The following is a 17785-nucleotide window of genomic DNA, read 5'->3' on the forward strand; positions in this document are numbered from 1 at the left end:
TCTTGAGGTTTTCAGTGGGCTGTCCTCTTGGTTCTCCTTCCTTCCACCTGGACCACTCCCCACCCCTTGCTTTTTGAAATGCTCACCTGACTCCCCCCCCTCCCCCCCCCCGCCCCCAGCCCTTGCTTCCTTTAGGGATGGGGAGATAAGAGGATGCTGCTTTCAGTGGGAGGAAGCCAAGTACTAGAGCTAGTTAAGTAGAAATATTGACCTACTTCCCCACCCCACCCCCACTCCTCCCTTTTTAGGGTAAATGTGCAAGTTACTATGGCAACTTCTGTTTTCACTTATCTCAAGCCCACTGACTCTGCTGAATGCTAAAAAAAAATTCTGATTCAAGTGCCTACAGTAAGTCCATTGCTCATGTCTGGATTTATTTTAGCAACAAAAAGATGAGTCCTAGTGTTGGTAGAATTTTTGTACAATCAATCCTGACTGATGATGAATATAAGGAAGTGTATTGTGAGGACTGTTCTTTACAAATTTAACATGCCACTGAGAATGCCTCTTTGTCCCAGCTTCTCTTCTGATTGCTCAGGGTGTTATTTTAGCTTTGCTTTGCTTTCAGAAGTTTAATACTTCTCAAACTAAGAGGGAAAAATAGTGTGGCCCCAGTAAGTTGTGCACTCTTGGTATGAGCATTGCCCTGGAACTCTGGTTTTAAAAAAAATTACCGCCCTGTGTTCAAGACATTTCTTTTAAGCCTGGAGACTTTCCTGCCTAGAGAGTAAAACTAGAGGGCTTTTGGAAATCAGATGGAGGGAAGGGGTCATATTAATCAGGTAACCTTGTTAGTGTCAGAGCTGGGGTCTCCTGGCAATATTTTCCTTACTACTGCATAGGTATTCACACTGGTTCTAGATAGATTAGGGATTCTGTATCGGGTGCCAAAGGGGGTTGGCAGCTGGGGGCAGATGTCAGGTTGGTAATTCAGGCCTTTCCTTCCTTTTAATCAGAGCCAATCTGCTTGCATTGATATTATGTATTGATTTTATTTCTTGAAAGGATTCTGTTAAATGGTTTGAAAACCAGTACCATACCAGGCTGTACCGTAGGCTGTAAAACAGAAACAATATATATATATATATATATGTATATATATATATGTATATATATGTATATATATTTAAGATTTTATTTATTTATTTGACAGAGAGAAAGAGATCACAAGTAGTCAAAGAGGCAGGCAGAGAGAGAAGGGGAGGGGCGCCTGGGTGGCTTAGTGGGTTAAAGCCTCTGCCTTTGACTCAGGTCATGATCCCAGGATTCTGGGATCAAGCCCGAAGTCTGGCTCCCTGCTCAGCGGGGAGCCTGCTTCCCTTTCTCTTTCTGCCTACCTCTCTGCCTACTTATGATCTTTGTCAAATAAATAAGTAAAATCTTTAAAAAAAAAAAAAAAGAGAGAGAGAGAGAGGGAAACACACACAAGCGTTGCTACGGAATTGCAGCTTAGCAAATGCTGAAATGAATGGTTGGGAGTTAGGGAGTTCCCAAAACGAAAGCAGATCTGGCTGGCCTAGTTAGAGTTGACTTCATGGAGGAGTTGTCAATATCTGACAGGCACTCAGTAAGTTTTCTTTGAATGCCAAAGGAAATGGTGTAGGATTTGTACTAAGGTGCAGCATGTGAACAGGACATTAATAGATAAAGCCCTGGATGAAGCCCTGGAAGTAGTCTTTGTTATTTGAATGCATCACACAGGTTAATGTAGTTTTTTTTTTTTTTTTTTTTTTTTTTTTTTTTTAAAGATTTTATTTATTTATTTGACAGACAGAGATCACAAGTAGAGAGGTAGGCAGAGAGAGAGAAGGAAGCAGGCTCCCCGCTGAGCAGAGAGCCCGATGCGGGGCTTGATCCCAGGACCCTGGGATCGTGACCTGAGCCGAAGGCAGAGGCTTTAACCCACTGAGCCACCCAGGCGCCCCGTTAATGTAGTTTTTATTTAAACCTGACAACAATCAAATAAAAGTAGATGGTATTATCCCCACTTTCTAGATGAGGAAACAGGGGGCTCTAAGAAGTCAGGCTGGTCCTGCTCCATGTGTCATTATAATTTATCCTTCTGTTGTATGTGTGTGTCTTTTAACATAGGAACTATATATATATGGTTCAGACCACCACGACTGGCTGGCTCAGTCAGAAGAGCATGCGACTCTTGATCAAGGGGTCATGAGTTTGAGCCCCGCAGTGGGTGTGGTGATTACTTTGAAAGAGAAAGTATTTATTCATTTATGTATCTATCTATCTATCTGGGGGTGGGTGAGGAGAGTAGAGGAACAGAGGGAGAGAGAGAATTTTTTTTTTTTAAGATTTTATTTATTTATTTGACAGATCACAAGTAGGCAGAGAGGCAGGCAGAGAGAGAAGGGAGGAAGCAGGCTCCCTGCTGAGCAGAGAGCCCGATGCGGGGCTCAATCCCAGGACCCTGGGATCATGACCTGAGCCAAAGGCAGAGGCTTTAACCCACTGAGGCACCCAGGTGCCCCTGAGAGAGAGAATCTTAAGCAGACTGCACACCCGGTGCAGAGCCTGACCCAGGACCTGATCCCACAACTCCAAGACCATGACCTGAGCCAAAATCAAGTCAGTTGCTTAACCAACTGAGCCACCCAGGAAGCCCCCCAAAAAATCTTAAAAACAATAAATAAACCACCCCTTCTTAGATAGCATTCTACATGGACTTTTCTCCCCCTTGCTTTTTTTTTTTTTGAAGATTTTATTTATTTATTTGACAGACTGAGATCACAAGTAGGCAGAGATGCAGGCAGAGAAAGAGAGAAGGGGAAGCAGGCTCCCTGCTGAGCAGAGAGCCCCATGCGGGGCTCGATCCCAGGACCCTGGAATCATGACCTGAGCCGAAGGCAGAGGCTTTAACCCACTGAGCCACCCAGGCGCCCCTGCTTATTTTTTTTTAATTGACATATAATGTATTATTTGTTTCAGGGGTACAGGTCTGTGATTCATCAGTCTTAACAATTCACAGCACTCACCACAGCACATACCCTCCCCAGTGTCCATCACCCAGCTACCCCATCCCTCCCACCTACCACCCCTCCAGCAACCCTCAGTTTTTTTTTCCTGGAGATTAAGAATCTCTTGTGGTTTGGCTCCCTCCCTGGTCCCATCTTATTTCATTTTTTTCCACTCCCTCCCCCTGTGACCCCCGGCCCTGTCTCAAATTCCTCATATCAGAGAGATCATATGATAATTGTCTTTCTCCGAATGACTTATTTCACTTAGCATAATACCCTCTAGTTCCATCCATGTCATCGCAAATGGCAAGATTTTGTGGTTTTTGGTGGCTGCATAGTATTCCATTTTATTTGTATATATAATTTATTTATATATTATTTATATATTAATATATAATAAGATATTTATATATACTATAGCATATATAAATATATATAAATTATACACACACACACACACACACATCAAGAGGCACCAGCTCTTTGGGGTGCTTAGCTGGCTCAGTAGAGCATGTGACTCTTGATCTCAGGGTTGTGAGTTCGAGCCCCACATTGGATTTAGAGATTACTTAAAAAATAAAATCATTTTTGGGACGCCTGGGTGGCTCAGTTGGTTAAGCGGCTGCCTTCGGCTCAGGTCATGATTCCAGCGTCCTGGGATCGAGTCCCACATCCGGCTCCGTGCTCGGTGGGGAGCCTGCTTCTCCCTCTGTTTCTGCCTGCCACTCTGTCTGCCTGTGCGCGCTCGCTCGCTCGCTCTCTCTCTAACCAATAAATAAATTAAAAAAAAATCTTTAAAAAAAATAAAAAATAAATAAAATCATTTTTAAAAAAGTCCCAGCACCCCTGAGTGGCTTAGTCGGTTAAGCAATCTGCCTTCAGCTCAGGTCACGATCCCCGGGTCCTGGGATCAAGTCCTGCATCAGGCTCCTTGCTCAGAGGGGAGCCTGCTTCTCCCTCTGCCTCCCTCTCCCCCTGCTTGTGTGCTTGATCACTCTGTGACAAATAAAATCTTTTTAAAAAATGATTTTAAAAAAAGTCATGGGGTGCCTGGGTGGCTCACTCAGCCTTGGACTCAGGTCATGATCCCAGTGTCCTGGGATCAAGTGCCAGTCAGACTCCCTGCTGGGCATGGAGCCTGCTTCTCCCTCTCACTCTGCTCCTCCCCCTGCTCTCTCTCTCAATAAATAAAATTTTCAAAAAATAGTATTAAAAAGGAGTCACATGCTCTATTAACTCAGCCAGCCAGCCAGGTGCTCCGATTTCAGGACATTTTAAAAAGGAACCTCTCAGATTAAGATAGCAATAGATAAACCCATTGAACTGTTTGTTAATAAGGAAGTTACACCCTTAGACAATAGAATATTCAAACCACTTCATGGCAGCAAAGCTGATAACACATTCAAATGAGGCATAGTTGGTAAGGTAGTCGAGCTGTCTTTCCTGGCACACTCCCCGTCTATATTCTAGTCAGGTGTCACTGTTGGCCCTTGGCTCTCTTTCTCCAGATTGTTAGAGCCTGTGCAGAATCACAGCTCCCAGGCATTGCGGCTTGTTTACGGGGGCGGGGGAATCAGCCATTCAGAGTACCGCAGAACAGCAGGAGTCCATTCCTGTGGCCAAGAGCAAGAGCACTCCTTTCCCCTCAAGACCATCCTGGAGGTTGGTGTATCAAAACAAGGAGGCTGTGGCCACATGCTCCCCAGATTCTAGTGAATGACACCCTTCCTTTCCTGCAGAGCCTGGGGAGAACTTAATGATTTCATGTATCTTGTGGCTTCTTTGGGAGGTTTTGCCTTAGCTCTAGTTAACAACAGAAGCATAACAGGCGCTACATGGATCTGTGTCAAGTCGTACCTCATTTGGAAGTCTCTTGATTGCACCACTGAGATCTAGAAATTAAAGTAAGAGCAGGATTTAAGAGATTTATAGACAGCCCTGCTAGGTAAAGCCTATTTTAAAATTTAAGAACTGTTTTTGTTCAGTTACAGTTTCAATCTACTGTATTTCTAACAATGCAACAAAATAACACTTGAGGCCCATCTCCATGTAATTCAGAAGTTACACAGCCAGTATCCCCTATGGGCTTTAGAGTTCCTCACCAAACTTCTTTCACATTGCCCTTTCAGTTGGGGAGTACAGTAGAACATCTTTTTTTTTTTTTTTTTTAAGATTTTATTTATTTATTTGACAGAGATCACAATTAGGCAGAAAGGCAGGCAGAGAGAGAGGAAGGGAAGCAGGCTCCCCGCTGAGCAGAGAGCTCGATGTGGGGCTCGATCCCAGAACCCTGGGATCATGACCTGAGCCGAAGGCAGAGGCTTTAACCCACTGAGCCACCCAGGCGCCCCAGTAGAACATCTTCTAATCCAAAATCAGTTCTAAGTTCACCTTACAGTTCTTCACATTAAACTAAACTACCCCTTGTAAATAAGTGATTTTTGTTTTACACTTTAAAATGTTGAATTATTGGGGTGCCTGGGTGGCTTAGTCATTAAGCGTCTGCCTTCTGCTCAGGTCATGATCCCAGGGTCCTGGGATTGAGTCCCACATCAGGCTCTTTGTTCTGTAGGAAGCCTGTTCCTCCTTGTCCCTGTATTCCCTCTCTTGCTCTCTCTCTCTGTCAAATAAATAAAATACTTAAAAAAATAAAATGTTCAGTTATTTATTTTATCTTGCCTGCTTAAAGTACCTTATGATAGTTTGAGTATAGTATAGCACTCTTCGTTTAAAATATTTGTGGTTCTGGGCGCCTGGGTGGCTCAGTCAGTTAAGCGTCTGCCTTTGCTTGGGTCTTGCTCCCAGAGTCCCAGGATCAAGTCCCACATTGGGGAGGGGGGGGTCCCTGCTGAGCAGGGAGTCTGCTTCTCCCTCTGCCCTTCACCCTGCTCATGTTCTCTCTCTCTCTGTCAAATAAGTAAATAAAATCTTTTTTAAAAAAATACTTGTGGTTTGAGATCATAAGCATATTTGCAAAGTTCATCTCAATTGGAAGAAAACAGCTTCTGTATTAGTGTTGTGGCAGGGTATAAAATTACCTGCTACTAGAGACCTGTGGGGTTGAATTTAACTATTAATTTCTCAAGGCCTGCTCCTGTATTTTACTCTGGCCCTGCCTACTAAGAAATTTCAGTACAAACACAAGGGGGAAAGGAATGATTGCTGTAAGCCAAGCTTATGTTAAACTTCAATCATTTAAAAACTTTGAGAATTTGGGGGGCCTCATGGGTGGCTCAGTCAGTTAAGCGTTTGACTCTTGATTTCAGCTCAAGTCATGATCTCAGGGTCATGGGATCAAACCCTATGTTGGGGCTTCACACTCAGCAGGGAGTCTGCTTCTCCCTCTTCTTCCTTTTCTTCTGCCTCTCCCCCTGCTCATGGGTGCATTCTGTCTCTCAAATACATGGGTAAATCTTTTTAAAAATGTTTGAAAAACTGAGAATCCCAGGATGCCTAGGAGGTTTAGTCGTTTAAGCGTCAGCCTTCAGCTCAGGTCATGATCCAGGGTCCTTGGATTGAGTCCTGCATCAGGCTCCCTGCCTCTGCCTGCTGTTCCCCCTGCTTGTGCATTCTCTCCTTTCTCATTCTCTCTGACAAATAAATAAATAAAATCCTTTTTAAAAAAAATACAGTTAAGGGGCGCCTGGGTGGCTCAGTGGGTTAAAGCCTCTGCCTTCAGCTCAGGTCATGATCCCAGGGTCCTGGGATCGAGCCCCACATTGGGCTCTCTGCTCCGTGGAGAGCCTGCTTTTTCCTCTCTCTCTGCCTGCCTCTCTGCCTACTTGTGATCTCTGTCAAATAAATAAATAAAATCTTTTTTAAAAATACAGTGAAAAATAAAAACAATTTCTAGAGTATGAATTATCTGTCTCATAAGTGCCTAGTTTCTGTAATAGAATAAAACTAAAACAGTCCTGTGACTGTGTATATGTACATGTGTATTAAAGCAGTTCACTAAAGGGGCTCCTGAGTGGCTCAGTCAGTTGAATGTCCGACTCTTGATTTTGGCTCATGATCATGGGATGGAGCCTGATTGACTCTGTGCTCAGCAGGGAGTCTGCTTGAGATTCTGTCCCTCTGCCCCTCTCCCTGTGTCCACATGCATGTGCCCTCCATCTCTCTCTCAAATATATATGTAAATCTTTAAAGCAGTTCACTAGAAGTATTCAGAAGTAGCAGATTTATTTGTTGACCATTATATATGAAAAAGTGGGGCCACAGTGCCAGGTAAAGGACCTGTTTTTGAGATACAGAAGTTTTCATTTTCATCCTGGGGTCATAGGGTAATAAGTTGTCTATTTTGTTATTTCTGACTCCCTCAGAAGTTGGAAAGTGGATCCCTAATAGAGCTCTTACTAGGTTCAGCGAGGACGCATTTCTCTCCTGTAAGTTCTAGAAATGATGAGTCCTTTTTTTCTTTTGGAGAAAGACTGTTGGAGGCCACACAGATTGAGGAACAGCAGCATCTTCACTTTGTTCATTGGAATTTAAGCACAATGATTATCATCTCTGTCAGAAGAGATATGAGGCCGTATTCTCTCAGCCTTATTTCTCAGTGACCTTTGGTGTGCCGAGTGGGCTGTCCGGGATGATCCTGGTACAGTGATCTGTCCATAGTAACAGCTTTGGATATTGGGAAGTGGGGTGGGGAATCTGGTTCTCATTCCCCAGCCCCCTCCTACACACCACTAACTTTCTTCCTCCCCAGTTTAATAATCACATCTTAAGCTTCTTAGTGAAAAGTGTTAGACTCTAAGTAGACTGTAGAAATTATCTTATGCTAGGTGATTGAGTAATAACAGTACTTCTGTGTTTCTATCAATATGAATTTGTTTCATCTTGTCTGAAACATTATTTGAACAAGTTCAGACTCGGAGCTTGGAGTCCACGATTCATTTTTCAAGAGCAGGTTCTTAGTCATACACAAACCCTTTGTTTTTGGTCCTCTTTCTTTCTTTCTTTCCTTCTTTCTTTCTCTCTTTTAAAGATTTTATTTATTTCTTTGGCAGAGAAGTGCTTGCATGAAAGCACACAAGTAGAGGGGAGGGGCAGAGGCAGAGGGAGAGGAAGAAGCAGACTCACTGCTGAGCAGCAATGAGGGGCTGGATCCCAGGAAGCTGGGATCATGACCTAAGCCAAAGGCAGATGCTTAACCAACTGAGCCACCCAGGCACCCTGCCTTTTCTTCTAAGCTTGTTTTCTAGTGTTCTTTAATTTCCTTTTTTAATTTTTATTTATTTATTTTTAAGATTTTATTTATTTATTTGATAGAAAGAGTGAGAGGATAAGCAGGGGGAGTGGCAGGCAGAGGGAGAAGAAGCAGGCTACCTGCTAAACAAGGAACCTGATGCGGGACTTGATCTCAGGACCCTGACATCATGACCTGAGCCGAAGGAAGGCGCTTAACCAACTGAGCCAGCCAGGTGTCCCTGTTTTAATTTTTTTAGTTGATAGCTGGTATAAAGGGAAAATATAGATTATTTCATAGAAATATGATCTAGAAGTTTTCTAGCATAGAAAAAACTGTCTGTTTTATTGTGTATTTATATGATGTGGAGTTGCTGGTTAAGTGTACAAGGCCTACCCCAGTAAGTGGACGTGACTCTGTGTGCCTACGCATTTGTTCCGTCAGTGTTTCTTGGTGGATTTGCAGTGATATCACCACTGTGGGGCTGCTTTTTGCAGGAAAAGTTCTTCGTAGCTGACTAAGGTGTTCCCTCTTTATGAGCTTTCTCCTTACAATCCTTACCTGCTCATTTTGACCCTAACCATTAGAATTATCTTGATTTTTTTAAAGTTTTAACCTACTGAGCCACCCAGGTGCCCCAATTTTTTAAAGTTTTGATAAATTTTGCCAACAGGTACAGGTCTCTTAAAGTGTTCATGATATATCTGTTCTTAGCTAAGAGTCACTAAAAATTCGGTGAACTTTTACTTTAGAGAAATTAGTTTTAAATACAGCAATGCCATTTAGTTTTTAAAATGGAACTTGAGTCCCTCTAGTGGGTAGAGTATAGTTTACTTCCTAAGCTTGAAATTGAAAGATGACAGTCTTTTTTTTTTTTTTTTTTTTAAATTTGACAGAGATCCCAAGTAGGCAGAGAGGCAGGCAGAGAGAGGAGGAAGCAGGCTCCCCACCAAGCAGAGAGCCCGATGCGGGGCTCAATCCCAGGACCCTGGGATCATGACCTGAGCCAAAGGCAGAGGCTTTAACCCACTGAGCCACCCAGGTGCCCCTGAAAGATGACAGTCTTGAATTATGTGGAACTAGTTTTAAAATCCACTCTTCTTGTTACTACTGTTATCTCCTCTTCCAGCAGAGAGGCAGTGCTCAGCTAGCTGTTAGTTTGGTCCTAACATTAACCAAGGTGCAGCAGGCCTCCTGCTCTGCCCATTTGATCCTAGTGGCCCTGGTCTTTCCTCACATATGATCTCACAGGCTGTGGTTAACCAGCTGCTTTCCTTCAAGCCTCAACAAGTATCAACTTAGACTACACATAGGCGATTTTAAACCAGGCAGTTCTTTTTCTTTCTTTTCTTTTTTTTAAAGATTTTTATTTATTTATTTGAGAGAGAGAGAGCATGAGCAGGAGGAGGGGCAGAGGGAGAGGGAGAAGCAGACTCCCCGCTGAGCAGGGATCCCGAGTTGGGGCTCTATCCCCAGACCCCGGGTTACGTCCCGAGCGGAAGGCAGATGCTCAATGGCCTGAGCCACCCAGGTGCCTCTAAACCATGTAGTTCTTTAGAGAAGAGAACACAGTGCCCCCAGGGCCTTTGAGTTGCCATGAAATAAATAATTGTACAGGCATGTGTTGGGCACAACATGTAGATTAAGAACATTTAGTAATTGGGGGGTATTATATACGGATAGCCTATGGCAAAGAACCTGGGTTTGGGGTTCAGTTCTAACTTTCCATATTACTAGCTATGTGACCTTGAGCTGGGTACATATCTTTGTATCTTAGTTTTCCTTTCTGTAAAATGAAGAGGTGATAAATCTATTTGGCAGAGTTGTTTTAGTATTGAAATTAAACACGCAAAGGCCTTTCTTTGTGTTTTTAGTGCTCTGGGTTTTGTAGTAGAAGTCATGGAAATGTTCCTAGTCGAGTTCATTATAATGCATAGGATTTGATTATTTGGATAACTTTCCCTTCTTCCCCCATCCCTTCTTTTTCTTTCAGTCACCACCCAGTAAGCGAAGAAAATTAGAGAAGTCAAGGAAACCCATTACATTCATAGTGTTGGAGTCTGTGATGAAAGAATTGTCCCTCAAAGCATCATCTCTGGGCTCAGAGGCAGTGGAAGGCATAGTAGTGGTGACAGCATGGATTGAAAAAATCCTCACCGACCTGAAGGTACCTGGTTAAGCACATTGAAGAATCCTACAACAATCTCTTTTTTCCTTCCTCCTCTTTTTTGTTTTTTTTTTTAAGGAGTTAAGACAAAAGTTATTTCCTCTAAAATTCTGGTTTTCCTCCAAATAGGTCCAGCATAAACGAGTTCCCTGTGGAAAGGAAGAAGTTAGCCTTTTCCTAACAGCAATAGAAAACTCTTGGATTCATTTAAGGAGAAAGAAAAGAGAACGAGTGAGACAATTGAGAGAAGTTCCCCGAGCTCCTGAGGATGTCATCCAAGCCTTGGAGGAGAAAAAGTCCACCACCCACAAAGAGTCGGGCAGTAGCCAAGATTTGGCCCAGGGCCCCCAGGAGAGTGTCCCATGTGAGCCTGCCACACAGGAAGGCGAGTCTGCCACTGTTGAGGGCCATTGCTCAAACCAGGATCCACTTTCCCAAGAAGAAAACCCAGAACACATGGAGGATGAAAGGAGTGAGGAGAAGGGAGGGATGGAGGTTTTGGAGAGTTGTAAAGGCTCTAGCAATGGAGCCCAGGACCGAGAGGCTTCTGAGCAGTTCAGTAGTCCAGTGTCTGAAAAAGGGAGCCATCTCCAAGGAGTGGCTGGACATTACCTATTCAAGTGTTTGATAAATGTGAAGAAGGAAGTGGATGATGCTTTAGTTGAAATGCATTGGGTTGAGGGCCAGAACAGGGATTTGATGAACCAGCTTTGTACCTATATACGTAACCAAATTTTCAGACTTGTTGCTAGTTAACTGCTTGCACAGTTGGGTAAGTTTCTATAAAGTAGCCTGCTTCGGGGTGGCAAGAGGCATTCATTCCACCATAGGCCCACTGATAACATTATGTGCAATTATCTTAAAAAATAAATAAATAAACAAAGTCATCTATTTTAAAGCACTCCCACCCCCCCCTTTTTAAAGTTATTGGGCATTAGTATCATAGTTCATGAGGAAAAATTGTTAACCAGCATCAACAAAAAGCTATCAGTAAACTCAGGAGGGATTTAAACCTGACTTAAGCTGACCACCTTAGCTTTAGGCTGAGGCTGAAAGGACTGTTTTTGGAGTCTGGTCTGGGTCCAAACTATAGAGCGTCCTGCTGTGTCAGCCCTAGTTGCTTCATGAGGAAGGGTGGCTTTCTCTTTCTCTGAATGGAGGCAGTGCACCGGACAGATAGGACCTGTGCCCTCTTCTAGAGTCACCCGGAAGACCCCTGGGTACATAGGATTGAGTACCCCTGCATCAGTCCTGAGGAAGGACCTGGCCTAATGGTAGGTGGTGGGACAGTCAGGGAGAGAAAGCTTAGTAATGTCAGGAAGAAAGGCTGACCTGGAGGGCGCCTGAAAACGTCAAATTCCTGACTTACGTCTGTTTTGACGTGCTTATTTCAGAAACAGAATTAGGTGAGCAAAACTCCCGCTGTTGTGACTGAGACACAACAGAGTGAAGCCATACCCCTACCTCCAACCTGTTTGAAAGTACTGTTCTGTAGCGGTTTTACTGATGCATGATTTTTTTCTTTTGACATTTGAAGTGGAGCTTTGTTTTATTTTTAATATAAGAGTATTCAAAATTGAAATCTGTCAGTCCTGTTTGAATCCTGGGATTGAGGGGCGTATTTTCATAGCTTGAACGGGTAAATGACTGATGGTAGAAATAAGAAATGGAGTGAGATAGTTATGAGCAGTAGGTTGCTTAAGAAGGTCTCATCTATTGGCAGAGAAGTTATAGCTGATCAGCTGTTGCTTTTTGTGGGTTCCCTTGTAATCTCTTCGGTGCTTACCTGTTGGTACTGGAGAATTCTGAGGCCAGGGTGACCATGTTCTTAAAACATGTTTCTCATTGGAGTATCTCAGGGCTCAGCAAGAATGCTTCTGGAAAGGGGGTCTCTTTTTTTGTTCTCTTTGTGTCTCAGTTACCCTCTGCTGTGCTTAACTTTCATACCTTGAGTGTGATTTTACACCAGTGGTCTAAGGCTCTGTCTAGACTGAACTCTCTGAGTACAGTGCCAGAGCCCCTTCCTGTCCACAGAGAAGACGGGGTCTGAGTAGTTAACCCATGCTTTTGAAAGGTGGCTGTTGGTTAGGGCAGAAAACTGATGAACTTGGCCTGTCTTGGCAGCACCTAGAACCGGCCCTCAGCAGAGATAAAAGAACTAAAAATAGGACTGTATTACACTTCCCTCTGTCAGCAAAGACAGAGCTACCCAATAGAACATATTAACTAGCATTCTTCACTAGAAGTCCAAGGACCTCAAAAGCATCCATAAACCTCCTGCATTATTTCTGAGAGCTCTATGAACACCCCTAGCCCCAGCCCTTCAGAAGAATCTCTGACAGGATGAGAAAACCAATACCCAGAGTCTCACAGAGTAGCATGTGCTCATTAAAGGTGTGGAAAATGAGAGTAGAAAACAACAGGGTCACTCCTCGTCACAGTCTCATGACCATTATTGGTATTTCAGGATTTCCTTCTGGTCTCTCTTTCCATAGATAATGTGGGTGTGCAAGGATGTGCGTTTGTGTACTCACATGTGTATTTGATTTTATATTACACTTCATTTAACGTCTTGTATTTTTCTCTGTTAAAACAATAGCATATTTACAGACACTCTCTGCCTGTTCAAAATGCATCTCAGGTACAGTAGTAACATTCGTTTAATGCTGGTAGTGAGGGCTGCCTGGGAAGTGCTTTGTGTGACTAGAGGCACAGAAGATGGGTCTTGCATTCCTGTGTTTCAGTGGCCCAGGTTTAAGGCTCCGTGTCCTGGAGGAGGTTTTATAGGTGGTAAGCTCACGCTCACTGGGCAAAAACTGGGTGACAAGGGACGCTTCCAGCTAGAGCTGTGAGTGCCTTTTTTGCACTGGGATGTCTTCATTTTCTTCTCTAAGAAAAATGGTTTCGGGATGCCTGGGTGGCTCGGCTGGGTGGCTGCCTTCGGCTCAGGTCGTGATCCCAGCCTCCTGGACTCGAGTCCCACATCGGGCTCCTTGCTCAGCAGGGAGCCTGCTTCTCCCTCTGCCTCTGCCTGTGCTCATTCTCTCTGACAAATAAATAAAATCTTTAAAAAAAAGAAAGAAAAATAGCATAGAAGACATTTTTTAAAGACATCCAGAAATTATTTTAATTATGCATATATTGCATAACCGTGTGATGTGTGGTGGCATACCCCTCTGGTATAAGGGAAAAGGGATTTTTTTTTCTTTTTCTTTTTAAAAATATTTTGTTTATTTGCCACGGAGAGAGCACAAGCAGGGGGAGCAGCAGAGAGAGAGGGAGAGGCAGCAGGGAGCCTGATGAGGGGCTCGATCTCAGAACCCTGAGATCATGACCTGAGCCAAAAGCAGCCACCCAAGTGCCCTGGAATTCTTTTTTCTTTAAAGAAATAGGTTATTGACCGATGTATCATAAGGTTGAGTGATGCTTGTCCTAAGTGCCTAGAGGTCAAGTTCATGGTGATGGATTTTATGGACTTAAATCTTTGTGGTATTATCTTAAATTCTATTCTGGTTCTGGCATTGGCTTCTGATCTCTTGGTAACTAAAGTAGAAACAGAAGCTGATCTTGTTTTCCAAGGCAGACCAAAGCTGCTATTGTTCTTTGGAATCTGCTTTGCTTCTGGCAATTTGGTTCCTTCACCCCTCATCCTTGCCCTGCTGTTGACACACCAGAGCACTGCTGCGTGTCCTAGAAGGGTTGGTGGTGGTGTTGTGGAATTTCAGCTGATCTGAAGGGTTCGTGTTGGTCACTTAAAATTTTCGTATATATTTTTTGAAATAACGAAACCTCTCTTCTCTTGATGGAAATGATGTGAGCGCACCAATGTCTAAGCTCCAACAGGTAATAAAACTGCGAGATGTGAAAAGGATGCAAAAGCCTGTGGAAAATCCAAGGCCTCTTTAAAAGAAGGGAGTAAGTAGCCCTTCATCTTACCTAAACCACAGCATTTTCCTCTCTAGCCACACGGGGGCATCTTTGGCCCTTTGATCAAGCACCTTAACTTCACTGCAGGAATGGATAAAATGTGTCCTTGGTATTTTCTTGAAATGTCCATTTGCTACCCAGATAATATTTTTTATGCAAACGAGTACATTTTCACATAAGTCAAATTTGCAAAATGAAAGTAGAAAGACTGGAAAACCCACCACCCCATGGTCTTTATCTGGGCATAGTATTTCAGTCCTTTTATGTTTCTTGATGGTCTCAGATGGCAATATTTTCTTTTATTTCCATATGTCCTGCTACTCTAGAAAATATCCAGGTTGGGTCAGTCTGTTGGATTAACTTTTACATAGTTAATAGGGGTACGGGAGCGGGGGCTATTTGGTTATCTTAAACAGTAGTTTTCCAGAAGTCATGGGTTCCAGGAAGAGTTAATAGAGTTCAAAGAAACTGTTTTCGCTGTTCTTCCGTCTTTAAATTCTTGTTTTGGTTTATCTGAGTGGTTGACTGGTATATATGTTGTTTATTTCAGAAGTTGGCACAGTTGGCTCTGTGTTGTGTACATGATATAGGTGAGCTAGGCCTTATTTCCCACAAGGGATGTTTCTCTGTAGAACATTAGTATTACTAACTCCGGGGTCTGTGTGGGTTCAGGGAAAATTTCCATCTACCCTTATTGTTGTGGCACAGAATGAGACATGATGGGGGGCCACCCAGCAGATTTGTCTGCACATTAGGAAGGAGAAGGTCCAGTTTGGAAAACTAAGGAGGTTCTTAGAGAAAGAAGGTCTCAAAGGTGCAGCAGATTTGCAGCCAACCAAGAGGTGCCCCTAGGAAAGGGATGGGACATACCTTGTTTAGAGAAGTTGGTGACCAGGAGATTGGGTTTGCTGAATGGGCACTAACCCCAGTAAAATGCAGAAGAGGTTTACTCCTGAGACTGAATTGGCTTTTGCCTCCTGGAGCAGAGCGTGGATTGTCTTGAGCCTCCCTGAATGCTGCCCAGGACTGAGTGTTGGTGCCAGTGCCAGCACAGTACTTGAAAGCCCTCTGGGGGGCTTACCCCGCAGGCAGCAGGGCCTCACACACGTACCCAAGAGCTCCCGCTCTGCTCTGTGAAGACATTCAGATCCTCTGCTGTGACTCACCCAAATGACTAAAACAGCAGTTTATTTTTTTAATTACTGGTTGGAGAAGCTAATGCTCCCTTTTGGAACAGCTAATGCTGCCTTCTGGAGGTTGTGCTTTTACTGCAGGGGACTGTGTTGTGACTGAGTGAGGGCCTTGCACCTCTGAACGCCCTTTGAGGTGTGGCCTATCTGCCTCTCAGTCCAAGCAAAAACATTAGGGATTTTAGGCTCTCCCCCGAGAAGTGGAGTGTCACGGGTGCTTGTGGTGGCCAAGAGCTGAGATAAGAAGGCATGGACCAGAAACTGCTGCTAGACTTGGCAGAATTGGCTTGTATGTGATGTTCCCAAGAAGGCAGAGGATATTTGATCCCATATGTTTTTCCAGCACCCTAGGAGAATGAAAAGCAGAAAAGAGACTTTGCATCATCAGACCTGGCTTTGTGTTCTGGTTCTACTCGCAGGGTAAGTCGGTTTCACTAAGCCTTGGTTGGCTTCCTCGTGCAAAAGATGAGGGATTCTTGCTTCCCAGAGTTGTAGCGGCAGTTAAGTGAGAGATGTGCTAAGATGCCTGGAGGAGTGCATGAGCATAGTGGTTTTCTCAACTTGCTCATCTCTTTGTACTCTTCTTTGAGTTTTTCATTTGTGGTCAGAACATCTACCAATAAACTCATGTCAGAAGGCCAAGAACTCAAGTGTGGAACTGCAGGTGTAGGGTCCCACTTCTTGGCCAAGAACAAAACCCACACTTCATGTACTGGAGTGACGAACAGGGAACCAAGTTGATTGCCTCCTGGAGCAGAGCGCACATCCCACGCGGGAAACAAGTTGATTAGCCATCTTCTACATAAATTGTCTCATTTAGTAATCCAGCACAGTAGTGGGGTGTCCCTCTGTGTGAGAGCTTTAAAAAATGGAAGCTCAGCTTAAGTGACTTGCTCTAAGGTTATCCACAGAGCTAAGTCAGAGATGGGGTTTGAACTTGGGTCCAGAAATCTGATACAGGGGCCTTGTACCAAATCTCAAGATTTGTAGCAATTGCTACACTTAAATGGAAATGGACTTTCAGGCTCATTTGACCTACCTCTAGGGAGGGAGACTTCTATTATATGGCACAAGGAAGAGAGAAAAAGTGTCTCAACCAGCTTCACTTCATTTAGCACTTTAAGGTAGTATTTTCAAGCCTGTGATCAGTGACCAAGATTTGATAAATGAAATTGCTTATAATTAGTTCTTAATTTGTGCTACCAAATCTTCATAGAATTTTGTATTTGGCAGCAGTGCAGATAATTAAGTAGTTAGTGAAAGCACATAATAAAATGTCTAGTGCAAGCACATGTTGGATCAGAATCAATGTAAAATAACTGATAATTAGGTAATGACTCTTTGACAATACATAATTGTATAATAATGGGAGAAGGGTTTTACTTTTTTAATATTTTAATACACAGCTCGAAATATTTCACTTACAGAATTGATGAGCTTTTTGATCTTGCTAGAGAAAGTCACAATTGTCAGAAAAATAGCAAGTCATCTTCCCCAGGTAGGGTGAATGAACTCCTGTTAAGTCTAGAGAAAAGAAGAGGCTGCCTGCCATCTGGTGGACCCATTCAGGGAGTGTGGCCCAAGAGTCTAGAAACTAGAGCCAGGAAATTCCCAGCTAGGGGACTTGGCTGGCTTCAGCAGCCAATCAGCCCCCAGGGAAATGGCAGCTTGTTCTACTGCTGTCCAAAAGGAGAAGGCTCTGCAGAGAGCACTGTGGAGCCAGACGGCTCCTGGGACAGCGGAGGAGGCATGGGCCAGCTCCCGTAGATTTCTGTGATTCAAGAGATTGGGTGTCTCCTGCTGGGAAAGGGGTTTCCCAGTCAGCCCTAGTATAGGACCTTAACTCAGGTGTGTTTGTCCCAGGTTTCCTGCCTTTTGTTGGCACATGTGGGTCTTTCTGAACAAAACTCTAGCCTGTATTTCTCTGAAGTCTAGATGAGCACTAATAAGGACTTGATTCATTCACAGAGGGAAGTATTTCCTCATGCTCTGTATAGCAGGAGCCAGGCAAGAAGGGATGGAGCTCATATTCTGACTAAAAGGGAGTAGTTTTTATTCAATTCCTGTTGGTTGTTGCCATGCAAAAATAGTGTTTCTTGGGTCTTCTGAATTTTTGCAAGAAGCAGAAATCCAGATTTATGAGAAATTCACTTAATTGTAAATCCCAACAGCTAATTCAGTAGTCTATAAAAACCTGGTAGACCATCAGTTTTGTGACGTCTTCACCACCAGGTGGTAGAACTGTTTAAATATTTGCTACCTCCATTTCCCTAAAACTCTAATTTACCTCTTCTACTCGAGTTGGCTTGCTGTGTGCTTGCCTGCCCGACTTTTTTATAGA

General features: G+C 43.6%; 1 protein-coding gene across 1 annotated transcript in view; it reads left to right on the top strand.

Moving 5' to 3' along the window:
* Nucleotides 1-11906, top strand: part of METTL16 (methyltransferase 16, RNA N6-adenosine) — a 77770-nt gene extending 65864 nt beyond the window's left edge. Inside the window, exons 9-10 of the mRNA XM_080826094.1 lie at nucleotides 10154-10327; nucleotides 10457-11906. Coding sequence (XP_080682220.1) covers nucleotides 10154-10327; nucleotides 10457-11083 — 801 coding nt within the window. The 3' untranslated portion in view covers nucleotides 11084-11906. The remainder of the gene's footprint in view (nucleotides 1-10153; nucleotides 10328-10456) is intronic.
* Nucleotides 11907-17785: the final 5879 nt, after the last annotated feature.

Source organism: Martes martes (genome assembly GCF_963455335.1).
Source record: "Martes martes genome assembly, chromosome: 16".
Lineage (NCBI taxonomy): Eukaryota > Metazoa > Chordata > Mammalia > Carnivora > Mustelidae > Martes > Martes martes.